The sequence below is a fragment of the Colletotrichum higginsianum genome, chromosome 8 (assembly GCF_001672515.1).
Source record: "Colletotrichum higginsianum IMI 349063 chromosome 8, whole genome shotgun sequence".
Taxonomy (NCBI): Eukaryota; Fungi; Ascomycota; class Sordariomycetes; order Glomerellales; family Glomerellaceae; genus Colletotrichum; species Colletotrichum higginsianum.
In genome coordinates, this window is record NC_030960.1 from 4,175,777 (window position 1) to 4,197,375 (window position 21,599).

Genomic DNA, 21,599 nt, shown 5'->3' on the forward strand with positions numbered 1-21,599 from the left:
CGGCGGATAATGGGGAATCTGGACACTCGAGGGGTGTTTTGCTGCTTGTCTCGACGGGCCTGTATGTTTAGGGCGACTTATAAGGACGACGGTTCAAGATGGATGAACGTTTTTGGTATGTATGTGGATGTATGTAAACACACACACACACACACACACATATATATATATATGTATATGCAGTCTTCTGTTTTTGTTCACGGGTCTCCTTGCTGCTGAGTGACGCCGGGGACTGGGTTGCTTTACCAAGTGCGTGTTTGTGTTGTGCTCGAGAGCTCTGTACAGTGACGATGTAGACCGAGACTCACTTGATGTTGCGCTGAGTTCTGACAAGCGGGTTGACACTTGCACTGAGGGCGGCGGCGCCACGCCACAACTGTACCCGGTCCGCGGATGGTCCGGATGGGCGTGTCTGCGTCTGCGAATGGAGCTCTTGAACATGATGGAGCCGCACATCGCGTGACATGCTTTCTCTTCTTTCTGTGACAAGTTGCATGATCGCAACGTGATGTCTGGATTGACTCGTGGGGGAGGATGACGGCGAGCAAAAGCTTGGTCGTAGGTAAAGGAGAAGTGCATCGTGTGCAGACCAGCTCGCGAGATGCCTGTCTTACACACAACCCTACCTCTGACAATTTACCTCGCGGCTACTGAATTATGCTTCTCATCATTCAGAGTCGACTAGATGAGAGCGTGGCGCGGCGTGGCGGTGCGGGGGAATGCTGGGAGAACGATGGGGAGTAGAGGGTTAGGTAGGCAGGTCAAGGGGCCGATGCAACGGCGCCGTCGTCGAACCCCGAGGCGGCTTCAGAAGTGAAGCAGTTGCAGCCGCCAGCAAGCCACGCGTGGTTCCTCCTTCATCAACGAGCACTGTTCACGGCAGTGATGATACAACTAAGCAAGCGGCAAGTAGCGTAGCACAGCCGCAAGACGCAAGGCCCCGACGTTGCAAGGAGTGACGTGAGTAGCTGACCCCGAACTTGCTTCCCATTGGTGTTCCTGAAACAAACCTTGATTGTCTTAGGAAGGAGGGGGGGGGGGGGGGGGGTGCGCGCGAGAAAGATGGAAAGAGATGTCGTTGTCATTGTCACTGTGTCTGTGCCCGCCGGTCGTCGACGTGGTACTATTCGTACTTGGTACTTTGTTGCGGCACGTAAGAGAAATAAACAGAGAGAGAGAGAGACAGTGTGTGCGTGGGTTGGAGTGTGTGCGTGTGATTGTGTGTGATTGTGTGTGAGTGAGGGAGAGACGCTGGGCAGACGAGACGCGACGAGGTAAGGTGAAGTGAGGTGAAGGAGCTCTTGGAGGGGGGGTCGTCCGTGGCCCGGGATCGCTGTCGTCAATCCGGAACGGCTTGGGCGACAGGTGCAAGGGGCAACCGTACAGAAGAGAGACGGAGGGGGTCCTGAGCGTCGGGGAAGGTGAGAACGGGATGAAGAGGGATAACTGAGAGGGTGGGTGAGCTGTGGGTATATCATCCACGACATGACTGTGCGCCGCCTCATTTCCCAGTGAGATGAGTTGGGAGTTGGGCTGGTCAATGGTCAACGGTCAATGGTCAAGGAACACATACAGGGCGTCATCGTCGAAGCTGTCTGTCTTCTGCGACGGTGTGAGAGAGAGGAGGTCAAGGTGGCACAGGGCGCGCTCGCTACATTAGTCAAGACTGGCTCGTGCGCGTCTTCCCGTCTGTTTCGGGGTATGTGGGGGAGCAAAGCAAGCAAAATGACGAGGGAAGGGACCGCCGGTGCGCCTCGAGGGGGAAAAGGTAGGTAGGTAGGTACTGGGTACTTGGTATCTGGTATGTCTCTCCTCCTTCCTCGTGTGGGTCGTGATTCCTGTCAAGCCAGCAGGCGCTTTCGTGTTTCCCTTCCTGCCGTATGGAAATGTTTATGCGTGTGTTTGTACTGTAGCATGTGTGTGTTTGTGTGTGTGTGATCGTGTACGTACCTTGAACTCTGGAACGGCAAGAATGGATCTGATACGAAGGACAGCGCAACACAGCGCAGCACACACAGCACAGCACAGCGCAGCACGGCAAGAACGGGCTCTTCTTGTTGCATCATCCCCCCCCCCCGCCAGGTTCCCTTTTCCATCGGGAAACAGACCCACCAAATGTGTCGTCAATCACCCACCAGGCTACTACCACCAGCAAGGGGCATAGCATGCACGAATGCGATAAGCACACCTTATCCTGTATCGCATCGTATCCCATCCCGCCCGCACCGTCCCCCCTCCCTTACCTTACTTCCTCCTTCTCCGGAGGTACCTGCTCTACCGACCACAGTATCGATCAAACTGACTGACGTCTTGTTTCTGCCCAATCTCGTCCCGTCGTCAGCCTCCTCTTCTTACTCTCTTTTTCCTTCTCCTTCTCCTCCTTCTCCTCCATCCGGCCCGCCGCCAACCCGATCGCGACCACACACGCAACTTGCGGCCAATCCCATCGGTGAACCGCAAGCACTGCCACGACTGTTCCAATACCACACACACCACCACCGCCGCCATATCCCCCCTGCTTTTTGCCGTCAATTACTTACTTCGACCTTCAACCCTCTCACCTTGCCAGTACTCTGTACCACTTCCAGCCATACACACCATCTCCTACTCACCCGGGCTCTCCTCTCCTCTCGCTCAACAGCTCCAGCAGCTCTTCGGATTGGGCACATCTCCGCCCCTTGGTAAGCAACCAACCCAGGCACCCGCACGCCGAGCATGGCCGCCCCGTCTTCCCCATCGTTTCCCTATCGGGCTACCCGTCTTGCCTGACCCCCAAATTCCCTCTTCTTGCAACCAATGTGTGTCCCAACCGATGGATCCGGCCGACGAGACTCGACACCCGCCCGTAGTCCCACGAGTTCCCGTGCCCCGTACCCCGTACCCAATCCTCTTCACCCCTACCTCATGATCTACCTCTACCAGCTCAGCAACCTAACATAGTCCGTCCGCCCAGCCTTTTTCTCCCTCGACGACAGATTCTCGGGCGCCTCGAACGGACTCGACCCCCCTCGAAACATCCTCGTCGTCGTCGCTTCTCACTGGCGATCACGACACCCCGTCCACGTCTCTTCCGACGGGACATGGCCATGGCGGCTGCCTAACTCCTCCTCCGCCTCCTTCGACTCTTTTTTCGACAGCCCTGTATCACGACACAATCCTGTTCAAACCGACCAAGCCTGACCAACCCATTGCCCGCCGCAACCATGGCGTCCGAACACAACCCCTTTCGCAAGAAGTTTGCATCCACCTCGTTGTCATCTCCGACGCCTCAGCCTGTGACGACCTCGGCCTTCCTGCAGTCAATCACGTCCGGCATCTCGCGTCAGAACGCTCCCTCGCCCCCTGAGCCGCGACCAGCGAAACAAAAAGTCGTCAAGAAGGTCAGGGTGCTGTCGCCGCCGCCCTCGTCCCCTTCCTCTCCCGAATCCGAACACAGCAGAGGCTTCGGTCGTCGGGACGACAGCAGCGATGACGACTCGCAGGACGAAGATGACCACTTTTCCAAGCGCTTTCCCGAGCTTCCCGGCGGCTTGCCCGAAGCTGCGCCGCTTCGTATTGCCAACGCAAACAACACTCCCGACAACCCCTTTGGCAAGACGTTGCAGGGCTTGGAGGGCTTGACTGATGGGAACGCCTCATCGCCCGCAGCCGGCAAGTCTATGGATGTGAATGCGTTCAAAATGCTGCTGCTCACCGGCCAGGCTGGTGCCGGAACACCGCCCCCGCAAAGGCCACAAGCGCAGTACGACAAGACTGCGGGCTTGCACACTGATGCATCTTATACTGTCCCCGAGCTGGACACACCTCGGACATCACAGGATATTGCGGATCGCCATGCAGAGGACCAGCGCTCCTTGCTAACCTCACCCACGGTTGCAAAGAAGAAGCCGCCTCCCCCGAGCTCAAGGCATGGCAGGAAGATCAGTGCCCAAACACCCGAACGTCCGCACCTCTCTTCTGGGACGGCGTCGCCCATATCCCCATCCGACACAAACAAACCCCTCCCACCGGCCCCCAGCAGCCACGGTGTCGATGGGGCGGAGGACATTTTTGCCCGAGAGGCCGCTGGTAAGGTTCCGGAGCAGGACTCCCCCACTCCAAGCACGACGCCCTTCACCCCGGCTCTTCCGGCGACTGGCAAAAAGCCCACGCCTGCCCCGCCGCCACGGCGGGGTCACGCACGGAGCCAGTCCATGACTGTTTCGGCCGGGGCGAATCCTCCGAGCACCGCTGGCGACGACGCCGACACGCCGCCTCGCTCGTCTATGGAGTCGCAGCGATCACGGTCAGAGAGCTTTCGGAGCATCAACGCCCCGGCTCCACCACCTCCCCGACGCCCGCATGCTTCACACCGCCAGTCTTTCCAGCTGGCTTCGCCATCCAACGCATCCTTCTCCGCTGTCAGCCCAGCTCCGTCTGATCCTGAGAACCCTCTACAGGCTGCAGGGAACGCCATTCCCAAGATCTCCCCGCCGCCGCCACCACCAGCGCGCAACACATCTACTCGTCGGCCCCCAAGCCTCAGAAGCATTGAAGCCCCCAGTAGGAAAATCAGCAGCAGCGGCGGCAAGGAGAATGCCACTCCACCTCCGCCGCCGCCGCCGCGCCAAAGAGGAAGCAGCCGCGGAAGCATGGATGGATACGGCATACGGAGGACGAGCATCGACAGCACCAGGGCCATGGGCAGCAACGTACCAGAGGAGCCTGCGGCAGAGGAAAAGGCACAGGACTATGCCGCGGCAGATTTCGGGAAGGCAGCGGACATTCTCGCCGATTTGGACGCGCTGCAGAGAGAGGTTGATGCTCTGAGGGCAGCGCAGGGTAAATAAAGGGGTGACACTGACAACAAAGGTGCGACATAGATGGCTGGAATTGGTATAGAACTGGTTGCCGAGCCTTGCTATGCCCGGGAAAGGCGGCTGGGCCATATCACACAGGCGCTTGTACATTTACGCACGTACTGGGATGCGACATGAAGTAATGGAATGGTTATGAACTCATGTTTTTTTGTATGGCTTTTGCCTTGCTGACGTTACTCACCACGACGAACTGGTTCGAGGCGGAGAGCAAGTGAGGAGAATGGGCGAGTGACCCAAATGGGGAGTCCGAAAATATGTCGACGAACGAGATGTCGATTTAAGCGGCCTTTGGCAATGTGTTGTGGTGATCTACGGACGTCGCACAAGCAATACGACGGGGAGCGATGCTATTTTGAGAACTTTTGGTGCTTTCCAGTCCTGTTGCCCCTCCCCACCCCGCTTCCCAGTGTCTATCTAAACGGTGATCCTTGATACCCGGGCCGGATGAGGAGCCCGATAGCCGCCGGGAGGGTGTGGTGTTGGTAGCGAATGCGAGAAGAGGGACAGAGATGGAGACGGTGTTTGTCGGCTACTTACTGTGTAGGTTCGAGGCGGGCTCGTAAGGACGAAGCGGCTGCCACATGGAGGTTTAGAAGTGTGGAAGCATACAGCAGTGAACAGATATGCTAGAGTTTAATTTGTCCGGAGGTGGTGTGACGAGGAGACATGGGATGCCTACACTGCTGGCCTTGCGGTGGTCTACGCCCTCCTTCACAAGGGTTGGAAAGGGTGTGTCGAAAGCTTGGCTGATACGGCGGGGCTGGGCCTTCGGGGGGTTCCGTCTCATCGTCGAGAAAGTTTAAGAGCTCTTGGTTTGTCGCCGTATGTGTGGTCGATTGGTTGGGGTTGTTCGTTTGGGATGAGAGGTGGACGGGTTACTGTGTAGATAGAGTCTGGTGGCAAAGATGACAGTATCAGACGGCGGTCCGGGACCCGGGGCGAGGGCGGGAGGCCGGACGAGAGGACTCCGTGAAATGGGGGACAGCGATCTGGGATACGGATGCGGATGGGAGGTTGTGGGTGGGAAAATGGTTCCTTTTTTCTTCTTCTTTTTTTTCCGTATGGGATTGGAGTTGAGTTGTTTGTCCTGAGAAGCTGGATGTTGCTGAGACGTGACGATTGAGGTTTCTTCTTTGGAAATTATCGACGAGGGCACATCGTTTGCATTCGTGGGGTAGGATGAAAGTTGTCTAGTGAACGAGAGACGTCTAAGCACGAGCGGCGTGAGTTCCTCCACCAGTTCTGTCTCTCTCCGGCGGACGAGAATGATGAGAGTTATTAGACGATAGCATGATTTGAGTCCCAGCGGAGTTGTATGGAAAATCGCAAGGAGTACGTGGTGTCTGGCATCACAACATCACCAACTGAATTGGAGACACTCGGCCGAGACGAAGAGATGCCGTGGTTAACTTCTGCCATCGGATGGCTCGACCATGAAAGCTCCCAGGCCCAACACAAGCTGTTTACTGGAGTAGAGCTGTAACCGAGAGACGGATAATTGGATCTGCATAAGTCTCTCAGGCCTTGACAGGCCCTAGCAGAGTTCACCTTGTCGCTGAGCCGGTGGCGTGAGGTGGCGGTCGGCAGCTGACTTGTCTACGCCATCCATGACATGGGACGACCGGGGCCGCGACGATTAAAGTCGATTTAGGATTCATCCCTGAGGCCGGGTTCGGGCGTGCGTTCCTCTCTCTCTTCCTCTCTTCAAGTACCCGGCAGCTTACCGCAGGCTTTCCCACGTGAACCGGCGGGGGATTGTGTCTGCGGAACCAAGGTCTAGAGTTTTGCCTGAGGAGTGTCGACAGACGACCTCATCAGGATCTCTGTTGGGTTTCGAAGCGTCATCCAGCACCAGTGACGTTGCAGGCATGCGAGGTTTGCATTGACGAGCAGTCTGTGGGTAACATCAGGCTTGTTCACACTCTAACCAGGTCGGTAACTCTAGCATCGCCGCCACCATGACCTTCCTCTTCGGCACCTTACCCCCTTGTATTGAGTCTTGAACTAACCACGAAGCCCCTTTCGATGATAGAAGGGTTTTCAAGTGAGACAATATGAATGAGAATAGGCAGTATACTGTGACTTTGAAAGAAGTTTTACACGAGCTGTAGGTTGTGTAGCTTGGTCTGTTTCATCAAGATTTACGATAGTGTCAAGCTAGTCTCAGCTTGTTGAGCATGGTTACATCGTAGCTGATGTCTAGTGCAGGAATCGTTATGTTGGTCGACGTGGGAATCTTTCCCAGCGGGTGTTCTCCTTGATGAAACACCTTGTGAGAAGGAGACTGATTTGCGAGGCATGTTGATCCCGACTTCTCAGTAGACAGGATGACAACACAGTTGTCCGAATGGCTTTATGATAGCTGGGGAGTTCAATCTCTCTTTTACATTCATTTCTAGTCTTTCGATCGCACCGCGCAGTTTCATATGGTTGTTACAGACGTGCTATAACAATCCATCTTGCTCAGTTGATCTTCTGCTCTCAACAACACCGACAGGCAGGACTCCTTATCCTGATCCTTCCTTCCAACCAACTTGCTTTCTGACTAACAAGTCAAGCAGATGAGCATGTATCACTCTGACTACAGAATATCATCTTCACTTTCTAGGGCGGGGTAGAGGGGTAACGGTGATCGTCGGCTTGGAGCTGGACTAGGAAGGTGGAAGGTGACAAGCGGGGATGCCAAGCCGGTTTCCCATGCATCTTCACAATGGTGTTCTGATATCGATCTGGCAATGCTTCTGGGTGGTTGCATCGCCAGTCGCGAGAACAGGGGACGCTGAAGTCCGGACCAATCAGCAGAAACTATAGAATGACGACAGTTATCCGATGCCTACTGCCCTGATCTATGGTTCCATCCTAGCTGTTACGTTACGTCTAGGGGTTCTTTAAATCCCAGGCGGGAGTCGATAGAGACGAGGTTTGCGGTCCATCTTGTTGCTTGGTGGACGCAATCTCCTTTAAAGAAGCCGTTAAAGCCCCTCCAAAGGCGGTCCGTTTTGACGTCAAATCCTCTTAATTCTCGACCAAGATAACGATGAAGCGCTGGATCAACCTCAATCGCCTAGTGTTGGCGTTGGTCCTTTATGGGCCGCTCATCTGGGCTGCAGCCGACACCAACATCAAGTCTATCTTCCTCTTCAAAGATGTCCTGCAGTCAAACACAACGGCCCTCAAAACATCTGGGTTCAACAGCCTGGTCATCTTCCGGATCGGCGTCCTCGCAGACGGCGACCTGGTCTACTACTCGACCGGGGATGCCGGCGAGGCGGTCGACGCCCCTGTCGTAACAAACGGTACCTACGTCGGCGGTGTGGCGCTGGCCGACAAGATCCGCTCGTTCAAGACCGGCCCGACGAACATCGACAGGGTGGAGGTCTCGCTGGTGTCGCACGACGCGACGTTCCAGAACATCCGCGACCTGGTCAACGCCGACGGCACGGGGCCCGAAACGGTCCTGCACCGGAATTTTGACGCCCTCAAGACGGAGTGGGACCTCGACGCCTTCAACAACGACGACGAGGGGGTCTACGACGTGCCGAGCACCGTCGCCTTCGCGCGGCTGCTCGGCGTGCTGGGATACCAGTACTCCATCGCGCCGTACACCAACATTGAGTTTTGGGCCGACGTCAAGGGCCGCGTCGACGCCGACGCGCCGGGCTTGCTCGACCGCGTGTACCTGCAGGTCTACGACGGCGGAGCCGGCAACGACCCGGGGCAATGGCAGGCGGCGCTCGGGATCCCGGTCGTCCCGCTCGTGTGGGTGGTCAACGACGCCAAGCCGTCGCAGGGAGTCACGGCGGCGCGGGCCCGGGAGCGGTTTGAGGGCTGGTCGGAGCAGTACGGCGTAGCCGGGGGCGGGTACTGGAACGACTACGACATTGAGAAGATGGGCTCGTCGTACGTGGAGTACGCCGCCGCGCTGACGGACGTTTTCGGATGAGAGGTTGTTTGGAACCATCGTTCACGGGGCTTGAAGTATTGAGATGGAGGGAAGACTGCTATACATGTTGCCATGGCTGCTTTGGTTACGTTGTCCCTTGTTAAGAGGTCATCAGGCCTCTACCTATCTCGATAGTATATTGGGTCTAAGCCGTGACCCAGAATCGATGAAAATAGTACGGTTGACTGCTGAACATGGCCAAGCACGAGCCGGAAAGTCGCGTGCTGCTCGTGGTTGGCCGCAATTCCACCCGCTGCGTCTTTGTCTCCCGGCTCGTCTTTGCGATACCATATGAAAGATATAACCAGTTCATACAATATGTTGCCTTAAAAAAAGTAGTAGGCTGGAATAGCGTGGCTTCTTGGATATTAATAAGGTAGTCGACATCACCTCTGCGTCCTACACACTAGGGTGTCGGCCTCGTGACTTTACCAAGCGCTTGTCGGTCGGGGTCCTGTAGCCTCGCCAGTTCAAGCATAAGCCTGCTTGAATAAACCGCAAAGTCGACTTCTCGAAACGCCTTGGAGTACCAATCCCTCCCCTGCTCCGCAATCTGCTGGGCTCTTTGCTGGCCGGCCTCGGTCGTGGTGAGGTACGTAACCAGCTCCGGGAGCTCCTCCATTCCGAGACTGACGGGCACGTAATGCACCCACGGAACGAGCCTTTCATCGTGCCATTCCCGGAGCAGGGTCTGTTTCAGGGGCACCGACCTCGAGGCCAAGAGCTTGTAGTATCGCCCGCTGATGCCGTTGCCGTCCAGGTCAAAGACGAGGCGGGAGCGGAGCGCTTCGTCCTTATCGGCCCAGGACTTGGCCTCGAAGTAGGACTTCTGGTCTCTGCATTGTCGTCTCTCACACTGGAATATGCGCGTGAAGGCCACGTCGTACAACCTGCTGTTCAGGAACGACGACTTCACGCGCTCAACGACACCATCGACATGCCTCAGATAGACATGCTCCTGCTTCTCGGGCTTTTGCAAGTTCTGTGCGAGCGCCACGAACCTCTGGCGTTGGTAATTCATCCAGCGCTCGTCGGAGGCGAGGCCGCCGGTGCTGGAGCCCGCCCAGTAGACGTCATTGCGCTTCTCGGGCCACTCCACGTCGTGCCTCTCGTCGTATATGAACTCAGGCTCCAGGTATGCCGGGCTCGGGAACAGGATGTCGCCCATCGTTGATAGGGATCCTGTAGAGAGCACCGGCACTAGCCCCTCGATGAGGCGAAAAGACTGCGGTCGTGCAACGAGACCGTGCAGAGCGCTTTTTTCGGGTTGTCGGCACAGGTCCGTGGCTGATGACGGGTGCGAGATGAAGGGAAGGCCGTAGATCTGGTTGCTGGAGCTGATGGCTTCGGTCATGCCTTCATCATGGGACAAGGGGAGTTCTTGAGATTCGCAGTACTTGACAATTTCAAGGTGAACTGGTCGTCCTGACATGTTCTTAAGATCAAATCGTCCGTTGCGCAAGGCATCCCCCCTTCCTCCATCTCTCGTTCCCGTGGGCGGCACCAAGACTCGCGGTTCATCAAGATGGTTCACGATGAACTGCATGTCGGGAATAGGGCCCCCGTTGAACCCCTGCAGTCTGCTGTTAAAAGATGCCGCAATATGTCTATCGAAAGTGCGGTATGGATGCTCGCAGTGAGTTTCGGCTCGTGCGTTTGAGAACGAGCATAACCATAGGTCGCTGCCCGGAGCATCGTAAACATCACGCATCACTTTGCCAAACTCTTCGCCACTCAAGGCGAGGAACGGCGACACGGCGTCGAATATCGAATCGAAGTCGTCGATAACGGGGGATTCGTTGACTGCTGCGAACTCATACCATGCCTCGAAGCCTGGTGGCGGCTCCAGCCCGTACCGCCGCCTGTATTCGTCGTGTGCCTCGGTGTAGTTCTGCGACTGCGTTTTCAGCAAGTTTTCGAACTTGGCATCTCCCGCACGGCTGAGAATCTCGACGGGATGCTTGTGGCTGTGGCCGGCAAAGCTCTGCGCTGCGGACCTCGCGGCGGCGATGGCGATGACGTTGGTGAGATACGGTCCCAATGACACGAGGGCCAGAATCCATAGCGTCGATCTTGTTCTCGACGTCTGGGGGGTCATATGAGACACCGAGGCCAGAGACAATAGTGACACTGCAATGTTTGATAGTGCACGGGTCTCTGTGGGCTGCGTGAACGGGTCGCGAGTGGACGCGATGCTAAATGTTCCTATGGCGGGCGCAATCCGCCAGGACGCATCGTTGGCCTGACGACGTTAACGTCAGCATGAGACGATACAAAACTTTCATGTCTAGAAGCTGTTCCACACATACCGCTCTTGCTGTGAAGTACCAGGAGAGAGCTTTGGCAATGCCCAAGGCGATGGTTGTTGGCACATGAGCTGTCCGGAAGCCGAACAGGGCGGTATCGATGGCAAGACAGACGGCCAACAGGATAAAGACACGAAACGCAAGTGGCAAGATGGACCTCTGAACCTCGAGGCGTGGAAAGAACCCCGTCCGTTCAGTCGTGCTGCCGTGTTCGAGGGCGGCGTAGACGACCAGCATCGCGATGACGGGGACAATTGACAGCGCAGAGGCCCGGAGGTCACCACCTGACAGCACGAGCGTTGAGAGAAGCCCGGCCGCAAGGGTCCCTGGTATCGTATCAAAGGCAAATGCGGATATTCTCGAATGGGCAGTCGGCTGGAGCAAAGGGTCGGAGGCGGGCTCGGATCGGAGGGCATATTGTTGGACGGCTAAGAGAATCGGGGATACAAGCGGCTGCGACGGTTTGTCAGTCATTGCGGATTTGATAGAAGGGGGATTTGAGATCAATATTTACCAAGAAAGTTATAAACCTTTTGCACTCGGCCTTGTAGATGGAAACTGCAACGACCCCTATCGCAACAATCCACAATGACGCTGAAGAGGGCGCAGGCTCGACGGCTTGTTTGGTGTTGCTAGGGAGAACGGCCTTGGAAGACTTCGAGTCATCGCCACAGTGCCTTTTCGCATGGGCGTGAGCACTTCGAAAAAGAATCGGCAAGATGAGCCAGCAGAGCAACTCGGACGGTATTTCCGCACGCTCGGAGGAGAGGCAGTGGGCCAGGACCGTGTAAACCGTAGCTGCGCCGGCCGATCCCGTGAGAGAGCCGACGTCTGCTGAACGTGGCGGTTTCCACATCATCGCCCTGAGGACGGTTTGCAAACGAGGGGACTGGGATAACGCGAGGCTCGCATGAGTCCACAGGCGAGTGAATGAAGGACAAGACAATAGGATCTAGAGGTGGGTGCGCCCTCGGGGAGTCAGACAGGTAGCAAAAGAAAGGTGTGATTGGCGTCGCTAACAGGCCATATCGACTTGGCCGAGGATGCCCTTTTCGGCCATCCGAAGACGGGAGAGCAGCAAATTACATGCCATGCCGATCCATAGCCAATACGCTGCGCCATGCCAGCGTGTGGCTTGTTAGCTTGGGCCAGAGAAAGGTCGACACTTTCGAAGACTGTCGGTTTCATTTCTCACGCAAAAATGGTACCCTAATCCCTTTACCGAAGTGGTTTACGACAGCGGGTCGACGGCCACCCTGGATCCAAGCCTTCCAAGCCATACACTTTAGCCGGCTGTACATTGGCGCGTTGGCATTGGCAGTGCCTCTTGAGTCGGATCCTCCACCGACGGTTACCACTGCTTGCAGAGCCATGGCCGTTTTCTCCGCTTGCCAAGTTGAGTAAGATTGCGCCCCAGCCGGTTGGCAATATCTAGGCAGCAGCGTTTCGGCGTTGGTTAGTCCCCGGACTGGGACTGGATACGGAACTTTGGAATAAGGATCGAATCCTTGCGGCAGTGGCCCAACGCCTGCCGCTCATTCACTCGGCTTCGGGCGGGGACAGACGTTGGCGCCAAGAGGTTCGCTGGACATTTGCGAGGGGTTCGGGTGCGGCGGGGCTCGTTCGGATGACCCGTGACGGGACGGAGGGGAGAGAGAGATAGTTACTGGGGGGGGGGGCTGGGCTGTGTGAACGAACCTGATGCGTCTGCTGTTTGGTAATGATGACGATGGTCCTGTTGCGATTCACTCTTACGCTTGGCTAAGTTAGCTGTCCCGGCTCTCGAGTTCCGTAGTACGCCAAGGCACCAGTTGAGGCTTTATGGAGGGATTGTGGGGACATGGCCGCTAACAGCCAAGTCGCCCATTCAGTGTCTCATATCTCTCGTTACAGCAGATAGATTTATCATTTTGGTAGAGTCTCCTTTACTAGGTACATGATTGAAACCCCCGACCAAGACTAATGTGAAACCCAATTTAAAGATTACGACAAAAGCAAAGATGAAAAATGTTGCTCAATGTGTGCTCTGTGGCTGTGCTGCTTGAGTTAGCCAAGCATGCATGCATATCCACCCTGTAATCGTTAGCCCATTCCAGGGTACTTGGCGTGTCGAGGACGGACTGGATCGCCCACGTTCCAACACAAACGCTGTCGCAACTTCTTACTTGTCATTTAGGGTCACGTGCGTTTAGAAATAGACCGTGCACCTTTGATAAAGTCTTGTCAGACATGTGGCTGTGCTGATAACATGTGAACGCAAAGTGCTCTATGCTTATAAACTCTGGTATCAAATAAAGTTGAGCCATCTCCTGCCTCTCTCTCTCTCTCTCTCTCTCTCTCTCTCTATGCAGAGGATTGTCGTACTGGCAGCACACAGAATCCATACCACCTTACCTACTTTCCTGTCAACCTCTCAAGGGATGCAGGTAGGGATCCCGGCCAAGGGCAGCTCAAAAGAGAGAAAGGAAGAATAAAAACATGTGTCTCAGTCGCGCTTCTCGTCGCAATGACCATCGCTACGTGTCTTATTGGCAGGCCCTGCTGAAACAATACGATTGTCCGCCTTCGCAACACCTACACAGGACCTGCCAACTGCTGGCCTTTTCCAAGAAACCTTTTGCTCGTTTGCTGCCTGTACAGCTACGACTTCGCCCAGCCACTCAAATACCTTCTCTTGCAACTAGAATATTGCTTTCTCCGTAACACTTTGCAATGCATAGTGCATTGCTAGAGAATAGGAACTTATTAAGGTAGGTCGAGCGGCGTTTAGGTAAGCAAAAGAAGCCTAGTATTTTTAAAAAAGTTAAGGACTACAATTTCTATTTTGGTCGACAGCACTAGAGACTGCTATGTCTAGAAATCTTACTTTTTCTTTGGTACATATTTACGATTTCTCTGTCTCAACTTCAATTACAACACGGAAGGGTGGCCGAGTTGGTTATGGCGCCAGGTTAAGGTCAGCTTAACATCTGTTTCCTGGTGGGGCAACCCGCGCGAGTTCGAGTCTCGTCCCTTTCATTTTTGCCTTTAGCTATACCGAAAGCACTACAGAAAATGCAATTCGTAACATTATTTCATTTCCTCAGTTGTTTATTTAATTGAACAGTCACAGGCCAACCATGATTCGTAAACCTTTCTTTCTCTTTACACTTCCTCCTCTCTTGATCAGCTGCGTCGATCACGTCGCAAAGGTACCCGTGGTCCCCCTGACGTCTTCCGACCCCTGGGTGCCCCCACGGCCGCCAGGCTTCCCCGTTACCGACTGCGGGATGTCGTGACCCGTAGCCGTGATTCCCTCACCGACGCCGGAAGGTCTGCCCTCGTCGTCGTGGATCGGGTTATCCGCGGCGCCGTGCAGCGTCGTCGCGCCTAAGCCGCCCGCGGCAGACGGGTCCTGCTGGTGGGGGTTGGGGACAGACTTGAGAACGTTCTGTTTGCCTGCGTCGCCAGGAACTGGGAGATTACAAGTTAGCATGTGCAGAAATGACCACGATGTATTTCTAAGGATAAGGTGCGTACCTTTAGTTCCGTCCTTGGCCATGTCGTAGAGGTTGCCTCCTTGCTTTGAGTCGGCCATGGTGCGTACGTATATCGAGTTTTGTTATGTTTCGAGAGCTGATGGATGTATGAGCTTTTGAAGTATAGATATTCTCAAATTCTTGATTGGAGATGCAACAGTAAGTTTAATAACACTGTAAATGGCTAAAGAATGCCCTTTCTTCGAATTCAGGAACACGGCTGTTTTATGGTGATGTTTGAGGAGGCCGCAACTCTGTGGAGGGCTGATATTATCATGATGTCATCCTGAGTCTCGACTCAGTTCCAGACGATCGCGTCTCCAACGTGATGTCAAAAGCAGTAAAACGTTCAAGAAGAAACGGGGTAAGACGGAGATAGAATTTCCATTGCATCATCATGAGCGTTGTATGAGAGATTCTTTGCAGTGGTGTTTGATGAAACGATTGATGCACGTTGGATGATTCACACAGCTGCCAGCTTCCCATTGCTGGAGAGAATCTTTTCGAGTTTTGGAGCGTTTCCAAGCTCGGCAATCCGTCTTTGGGAGCCACTCATTAGAACAGAGAAAGAATGGCAAAAGGTACTAGAAAATATATACCAGGGTATCCTATTACAGCTTAGGCTGATGAATGACTCCCCAAGCCATCCAAGCCCGTTATCATACATCTCGATTATTCGTAATATACATGTGCATATCGTGTGGTTCATTTTCCCACTGTTGATTGAAGTGCATATAAGGAGCAACTCCTTAGTCGTCGTTATCAACCTGCTTAACGCCCTCGTTGTTGAGAACAGGCTGATCACGGTCCAGCTCATACATCTGGTCCTCCTCGTCGTCGTAGTGACGGAAGAGGAAGTAGAAGATGAAGCCGACCACGAATGCTGAGCAAGACACGCCGGTGTACATCCACAGGAACTTGGGGTCAACGGCGACCGAGACCAGAGCCTCAGAGATGGCGGAGCCGAAGGCGTTGGTGAAGAGGTAGATGCTCTGGACGAACGACTTCATGTTGGGAGGGGCCTTGGTGTACGCGTACTCGAGACCAGTGACGGAGATGAAGATCTCGGACAGGCCAATGAAGACGTACGCTGGCGTCTGGACGGCGATGTGAACTCGGTTGGGGAGCGAGGCGCCCCCGCTCATGCCCTCGGGGCAGTTGCCGGGGGACTCGTAGCAAGGGCCGGCGTTGTAGATGAGGTGCTGGACGATGGCGGCATAGGCGAGGCAGATGGCGCCGAGCCAGAAGCCGATGGTGATGCGCATGATGGGCCGGAGCTCGATGCCGAACTTGCGCAGGAGCGGGTAGACGACCTTTTCGAGGATGGGCGTGAAGACCAGGATTGAGATGGGGTCGAAGTTCTGCATGAAGTCGTTGGGCATGCCGTGTCCCTCCATCTGCCCGGCCTGGGTGACAAAGTTGGTCGAGAACTGACCGTAGCAAACCCAGAAGATGGGGTCTGGGGAACACGCGTCTTGTTAGTTTGAGGTGGAATTTCATGGCTCAAGCATGGGATAATGAGCCCCCAGCCAAGTCACGGGGTTGTAAACTCACAGAACACAAAGACTTTGCAGGCCCTGAGAGCACGCTTGAGCTCGTCGACGAAGTGGTCGTTCCAAGGGACGGGCTTCTCCTTGCCGTTGGCCGCGCGCCACGAGGGCTTGGCGGCGTCCATGTTCCGAGAGGCAATCATCATGCCGAGCGCCTTGAAGGCATCGGTGATGACGGACCCTTGAGGCGGGCGGTTGACAAAAGTCTTGCGGCGGAGCACGAGCGTTGCGATGCCGATGTTGAAGACGCAGAAGCACATGAGGTACGCGGTCCAGAAGCCCTTGTACTTCTCCATGAAGGGCGTGGCCATCAGGGACAGAGACCCAAGGTTGATGCACCAGTAAAAGATCATGTAGATGCGCTGGTACGTGATGGCCGGGTCGATGATGACGCGCTCGCCGCTGGACTCGGTCTTGACAGCCATGACTCGGCGTTGGTACTGGTCGGCGATCAGAGGCGCAATGTTGGACTTGATGCCTCCGGTGCCGAGACCGATCACGATGATGGCGACGATGTAACCAGCCTTGCCAGCGCCGTTCTCCATGGCCACCGGCAGGGACGTGGTCCAGAGAATGACCAAACCGACCCAGTAGAAGGCGCAGAAGACCAAGATGGTCTTGTACTTCCCCAGGTACTGATCAGCAATAATGGCACCCAGAATCGGCGTGACTGAATAGATGTGTTAGTCGTTTTCTTTCTTTCCCTTCCCTTTCCCCCCCCTCATACTGCGCGGACTAGAATCATCGGAACAGATAGATAGGTCATACCATAACAGAACCACTGGAAGAACAGGTTCAGACCGGTTGCTGCTTGGTGTCCCATTCCGAGACCCTTGGGGCCATCAGCTCCGTTGGGGTCATTGTTGATGTAGTTCTGGAACAGGCCCTGGGCGCCGTAGTAGGTGAAACGCTCGGTGAGCTCGACGACGGCAATGAGGAAGGCCGAGGCGGGCAGGTTCTCTCCGATGCGACGGAGGGAGCCCTTCTCATAGTCGTTGGGCTCAGCGCCGTCCGGCGTCGGACCCGACTCCGAGTCTGCATTGCCAGGAGACACGGACTGCTTCTCAGCGTTGGCAGGCATGATGTAACCTCCCGCAAGATCAGTCGTCTCCTTGTGCGGCAGACGCTCGCCCAGCGTCTCGTGGAGCCTGCGAATACGGGGTAGCTTTGGTTAGCGACAAGGTCTCTTGTTTTTTCTTTCTTTCTCTTTCTGATGAACCGATGATATGCGCATCGCTTTTACGTACTCGGCGGCCGTGTCCTCGTGGTTCTGGGCCATTTTTACGCAATAGATATTCGCTCGATGCAGGCCCGATAGGAGAAAAGCTGAACCAGGAGAGAGAGTGCTCAAGGTGGAAAGGAGAGGGAGAAGATGAAGAAAATTTCCCAGAGAAAAGGGCCCGAGGGCATAGGCTTAGTTCGTAGTGGAGAGAGAGAGAGCATGGAGACTCGTTAGCATCACCACTAGAGAAGCAGAGAAACATGCCCTTGCCCTTGGGCGTCGGTCAACTCCGAAGTGTTCGCCGCCCATCTTCACGGGGGACAGAGGTTCTCGTTCTCGTTCCCACTCTTGCTCTAAAACTTTTTGTCTTGAGTCGGTGACTCGCCCCTCCGGCCCCCCTCCCAGGGACTTTTGCAGCTTCCCACGCCACAGCCCGAAGGCCGACATTGGCTGCCGGACCCCACTCGGCCGAGTGAGCCGATCGTTTTTGATTGATAATAACGGACACATCGGGTGATAAACGTGGATTATCTGTGGGGATCTTGGCAAAAGGCCCGAACGGGTGGCGCCAAGCGAGGTTAAGGGGAATAAAGCGGCCATAAATCCGACTCTCTCATTGGTCTGGTTGACCTCGACTCCCGACATTAGTCAATGCTGGCGGTTCATGCCGAGGTTCAAACAATCGACGGACGGCGAGAGAGAGAGGAAGAGGGAGATTGTGTTGCTCAGTCTGGGGTTTGGGGTTTGGGGGTTTCCTGCGGTATCCCTCGGGCCTCCGCAAATGCCGCCACGATACGGACGACGGAGTGACGTCTGCGGCCGCCAAAAGAAGCTATTGCCGAGCTGCAGGGACCGTTTGTGATCGTCCACGGAATCTTCTGTGACCTTCCCTTCTCGGGAATGATTGACATGAATGTGGTGTGGCCGACTTGCCGTCGAGCCGTCGAGCCGTCGATAGCCTCGTTCTACGAACGCATTTCAGTCTTCTGATCACTCATCAAATCCTGATTTGGCTCTTGCCTATGGGCTCTATCCGAACCAGCAGTTCAAATTCTCACCCGCCAGAAGGAAGTCAGGAATCATGGCAGGATTGATACGTTCAGCAACATGACTTCAGCAGCCATAGGATGCACCGTGCATCGTACAGAAGATCCGGAATTCGGCTCCATGAACAGGTTGGTCGAGTGGACCAAGAGCCAACATTCGTTGCATGACACGAACGGAACCCAAAAACAAACACGTGCCGAGTGGATCAACGCACTTCAGGCTTGTTTTTCTCATCAGTCTGAAGGCGAATTGCGCAGGGAGTCCTCATCAGTGGTGGGCACTAGGCCCAATCGTGCTGTGCTCATTCATGGCAACCACTCATTCCTCTGCTCCAGCTCAACGGGTTGTTTATTCAAAAGATTCGAAGTACAACCAGTGATCTCTTCATTGGCGCTTAATCCAAGTAATCAAACTCGGCCTGAGACGGTCTCCAACCAAGTAAACAACGTCGCACAAGAAAAGTGGACGCTTGCCGTGACAGCCAGACCTTTGAAAGGCCGAGATAGATCGAAGATGAATGGATCGGCCAACCCCTCTTTAATAATGCCTAGATGCAGCCTTGTTCTCGGATCCTCTTCCATTCAAGGCCCGCCAAACGCATGAATGGGTTTACCAATCTTCAACCCTTTTCTCATAAAATGGTTCTACACTGGCAGAACATTCTGCTGCAGCCCCCTCAATGGAGACTGGCTGGCTGAGAGCCATTGGTGACTGGCAAAGCAGTGGCCATCAAGAGTTCATTGCGAGAATAGCGTAGGTGAACCCAGACTTTACGAGTAGTCTAAGCTCTGTAGACGAGACCAAAATCAGCTGAGTGCCATCTGTAAGACCAAGGAAACACAGGCGGGGCACACGGGGATACAAATATCCCGTTCAAGACCCATTTGGGGCCTGGGGCTTGGCAACCCCTCCACGCTGCAAACACAGACGCGGGGAGCCGCGAGGGAACAATGGGGGGAGCAGTCTCCCTGCAGACTTGCCAGGGCTATTTAGAGATGAGGTAGCAGTTTGAGACAGTGGCAGAAGTGCTTTGCGTCTTTGCTCAGTCAAAAACGAGGCCCAAGGCTTCCCATAGCAAAACATACTGAAGCAAGAGACAAGGAGGGCTTGAATAAAACATAAGGCGTAGACAATGTGTGCCCCCTTGTATGCCATGAACCTCTCATATGCCCCTTATTGTCAGTAGTAAGCTGGAAGGGATTTGTTTTAAGCTCAAGTAGTATCGGTTTGCTACGACACTAATTGTATTAATTAATCACGCAAAGGTTGTGTAAGAACGGTGAAAACTCAACAGACAAGATACTCTTATTAGAGGTTAGACGTCAACAGCATTGCAGTTTAGCCTTTGTATTTCCCAAATCCCTCCCTCTTCCCCTCCCCTAAGAATCAGAGTTGCTATGCTTCTTATCTCTCGAAACGGGATCGGTTCCTACGACCTGAAACCCGGAAATGGATACCTGACTCCCCCATATTAGTACTGTTTTAGAAATGGGAGTCTCCTCCTGTTTCTTTTCCTGGAGTAGGAGTCCGCTACATACAAATACGATAGTGGCAACTAAGACTCTGCTTTTTTTATCGCATCTTAATGCGCAGCTGTGGGCCCACTTGTGTGCCTTTGCCATTCATCACAAATAGAGAAGAGTAGAGGTTTATTTAGTAGAGCTAAATATACCTAATGAGGAGATAGGCACCCTTACTGGAGCACTTTGCCAGCTTTGCCCATGGTCTCAATCAACCTCTGCCGAATATGGTCTCCAACATACGTCTCTCCCTGAGACCCATCAAGTGGCTCACACCTTAGTTTCAAATTCCCGTTCAGGAAGAAGGCAACACTGTATCTCTCCTTGTCTGGGCTTGTAAGCACTCGGTGACGCGCACTGCGGTAAAAGCCGGCGGTGTACTTTTGCATCATGTCCCCCATGTTGATGACATAAGCGTTCTCCTTCACAGGAACCGGCACCCAGTCTTCTATGGGCGGGTACCAAACCTCCAGGCCTCTTGTGCCCGGTTCCTGCAGCAGTACCGAAACACAGCCAAAGTCGGTGTGGTCGGCAACACCGTACTGGTTGTCGGGGACCTGGGGCTGAGCTGCATAGTGAAGAAACCGCATGGGGATCGAGGGCTCGACGACGAGACTATCAAAGACGTCTGGTGGGCAATTCCAGGCCTTGGGCAGACCCTGCGCAAGGATTTTGAGTAAGATGCTGACGAGGTCGAGCATCTTGGCTTGATATTCCATTATAGGGATGCGGAATTGCTCATCAGGCAAAGATGTTGGCCAGAGGTTGGGGCCAGTAGAGAACGAACCGCAGTCTGGGTCATCTTCAGACACTTCTCTGCCAACCATGAAAGTCTATTCGCGGTGCAGTTTTAATAATAGGAAGACTTGGGAACGTTTCGCAAGGCATTCCACTTACCTCTTTAGTGTCTGGGAGGAGACCCTCATGGTGTGTCTGCATCCCGGCCGGCTCGTATCCTCTGAACGATTTGCCCAGAGACTTGCCAATCCACACCTCCATGCGCTTCTCCTTGGGCAAGGAGAAGAATAGACGATCGACTTCAAGAGCTTTAGCTTGCATTTCGGGGCTGATGCCGTGGCCGACGAGGTAGAAGAAGCCGTATGTGCTGCAAGCATCACTCATGTCGTTGACCACCTGCCGTTTCGCTGCGGCCGAGGAATCCGGCGACAGCCAGGCGCTGATGTCGACCGTTGGGATCACCCGCGAGGAGCTCTTGGTATCGATGCTGCCCATTTTTAAAATGTTTGTGATTCAGGAAGTAACGGATTGAAGTCTCAGTCTTTGAGATCGGATTGCTTGATCCTACAAAGTCATTATCTGCTTGGCTTGAGTATGTTGTTTAGCATAAAAAGCCTCAACCCTTAGTGAAAAAGCTGGTCTTTTATACATTCCAGTTGAACGGTACGTCACTTAGTCGCCGGGTGCGCATGACAACAGCTCCGCCTCCGGCGGCTTCGTGGCTGGAGATCGGAAACGAGATGGTCGGACCTTATAATATGGCCGGCGTTGCGTACAATGGCATGTTTGAACCCGTTCCCGATTCGGTAAGTCACCGGCGGAAAAGCTGATTTTCGTCAGAACGTTCAGCCAAAGCTAAATATGTTCCGTAAGCTTGGGCTAGTTCATCGGCCTCA

At 54.5% G+C, this 21,599-nt stretch overlaps 6 protein-coding genes across 6 annotated transcripts; 2 read left to right on the forward strand and 4 right to left on the reverse strand.

Moving 5' to 3' along the window:
* Positions 1-3,203: 3,203 nt before the first annotated feature.
* Positions 3,204-4,829, forward strand: CH63R_12214 (uncharacterized protein; the record flags this gene model as incomplete). The annotated part of the gene is made up of 1 exon (XM_018307188.1): positions 3,204-4,829. The coding sequence occupies one exon, from the start codon at positions 3,204-3,206 to the stop codon at positions 4,827-4,829; it is 1,626 nt and encodes a 541-aa protein (XP_018154029.1).
* A 3,067-nt stretch (positions 4,830-7,896) lies between these two features.
* CH63R_12215 (Coagulation factor 5/8 type domain-containing protein) lies at positions 7,897-8,802 on the forward strand (the record flags this gene model as incomplete). Its single annotated transcript, XM_018307189.1, has 1 exon — positions 7,897-8,802. One exon carries the CDS (start codon positions 7,897-7,899, stop codon positions 8,800-8,802), a length of 906 nt encoding a protein of 301 aa, XP_018154030.1.
* A 406-nt stretch (positions 8,803-9,208) lies between these two features.
* CH63R_12216 (Capsule-associated protein) lies at positions 9,209-11,967 on the reverse strand (the record flags this gene model as incomplete). Its single annotated transcript, XM_018307190.1, has 3 exons — positions 9,209-11,044; positions 11,112-11,561; positions 11,623-11,967. The coding sequence occupies 3 exons, from the start codon at positions 11,965-11,967 to the stop codon at positions 9,209-9,211; spliced, it is 2,631 nt and encodes an 876-aa protein (XP_018154031.1).
* A 2,319-nt stretch (positions 11,968-14,286) lies between these two features.
* Positions 14,287-14,685, reverse strand: CH63R_12217 (uncharacterized protein; the record flags this gene model as incomplete). The annotated part of the gene is made up of 2 exons (XM_018307191.1): positions 14,287-14,561; positions 14,628-14,685. 2 exons carry the CDS (start codon positions 14,683-14,685, stop codon positions 14,287-14,289), a joined length of 333 nt encoding a protein of 110 aa, XP_018154032.1.
* Positions 14,686-15,375: 690 nt separating this feature from the next.
* CH63R_12218 (POT family protein) lies at positions 15,376-17,455 on the reverse strand (the record flags this gene model as incomplete). Its single annotated transcript, XM_018307192.1, has 4 exons — positions 15,376-16,085; positions 16,181-16,846; positions 16,945-17,324; positions 17,424-17,455. The coding sequence occupies 4 exons, from the start codon at positions 17,453-17,455 to the stop codon at positions 15,376-15,378; spliced, it is 1,788 nt and encodes a 595-aa protein (XP_018154033.1).
* A 2,683-nt stretch (positions 17,456-20,138) lies between these two features.
* On the reverse strand, positions 20,139-21,198 carry CH63R_12219 (Citrinin biosynthesis oxygenase CtnA; the record flags this gene model as incomplete). The annotated part of the gene is made up of 2 exons (XM_018307193.1): positions 20,139-20,798; positions 20,863-21,198. 2 exons carry the CDS (start codon positions 21,196-21,198, stop codon positions 20,139-20,141), a joined length of 996 nt encoding a protein of 331 aa, XP_018154034.1.
* Between the last annotated feature and the right edge of the window lie 401 nt (positions 21,199-21,599).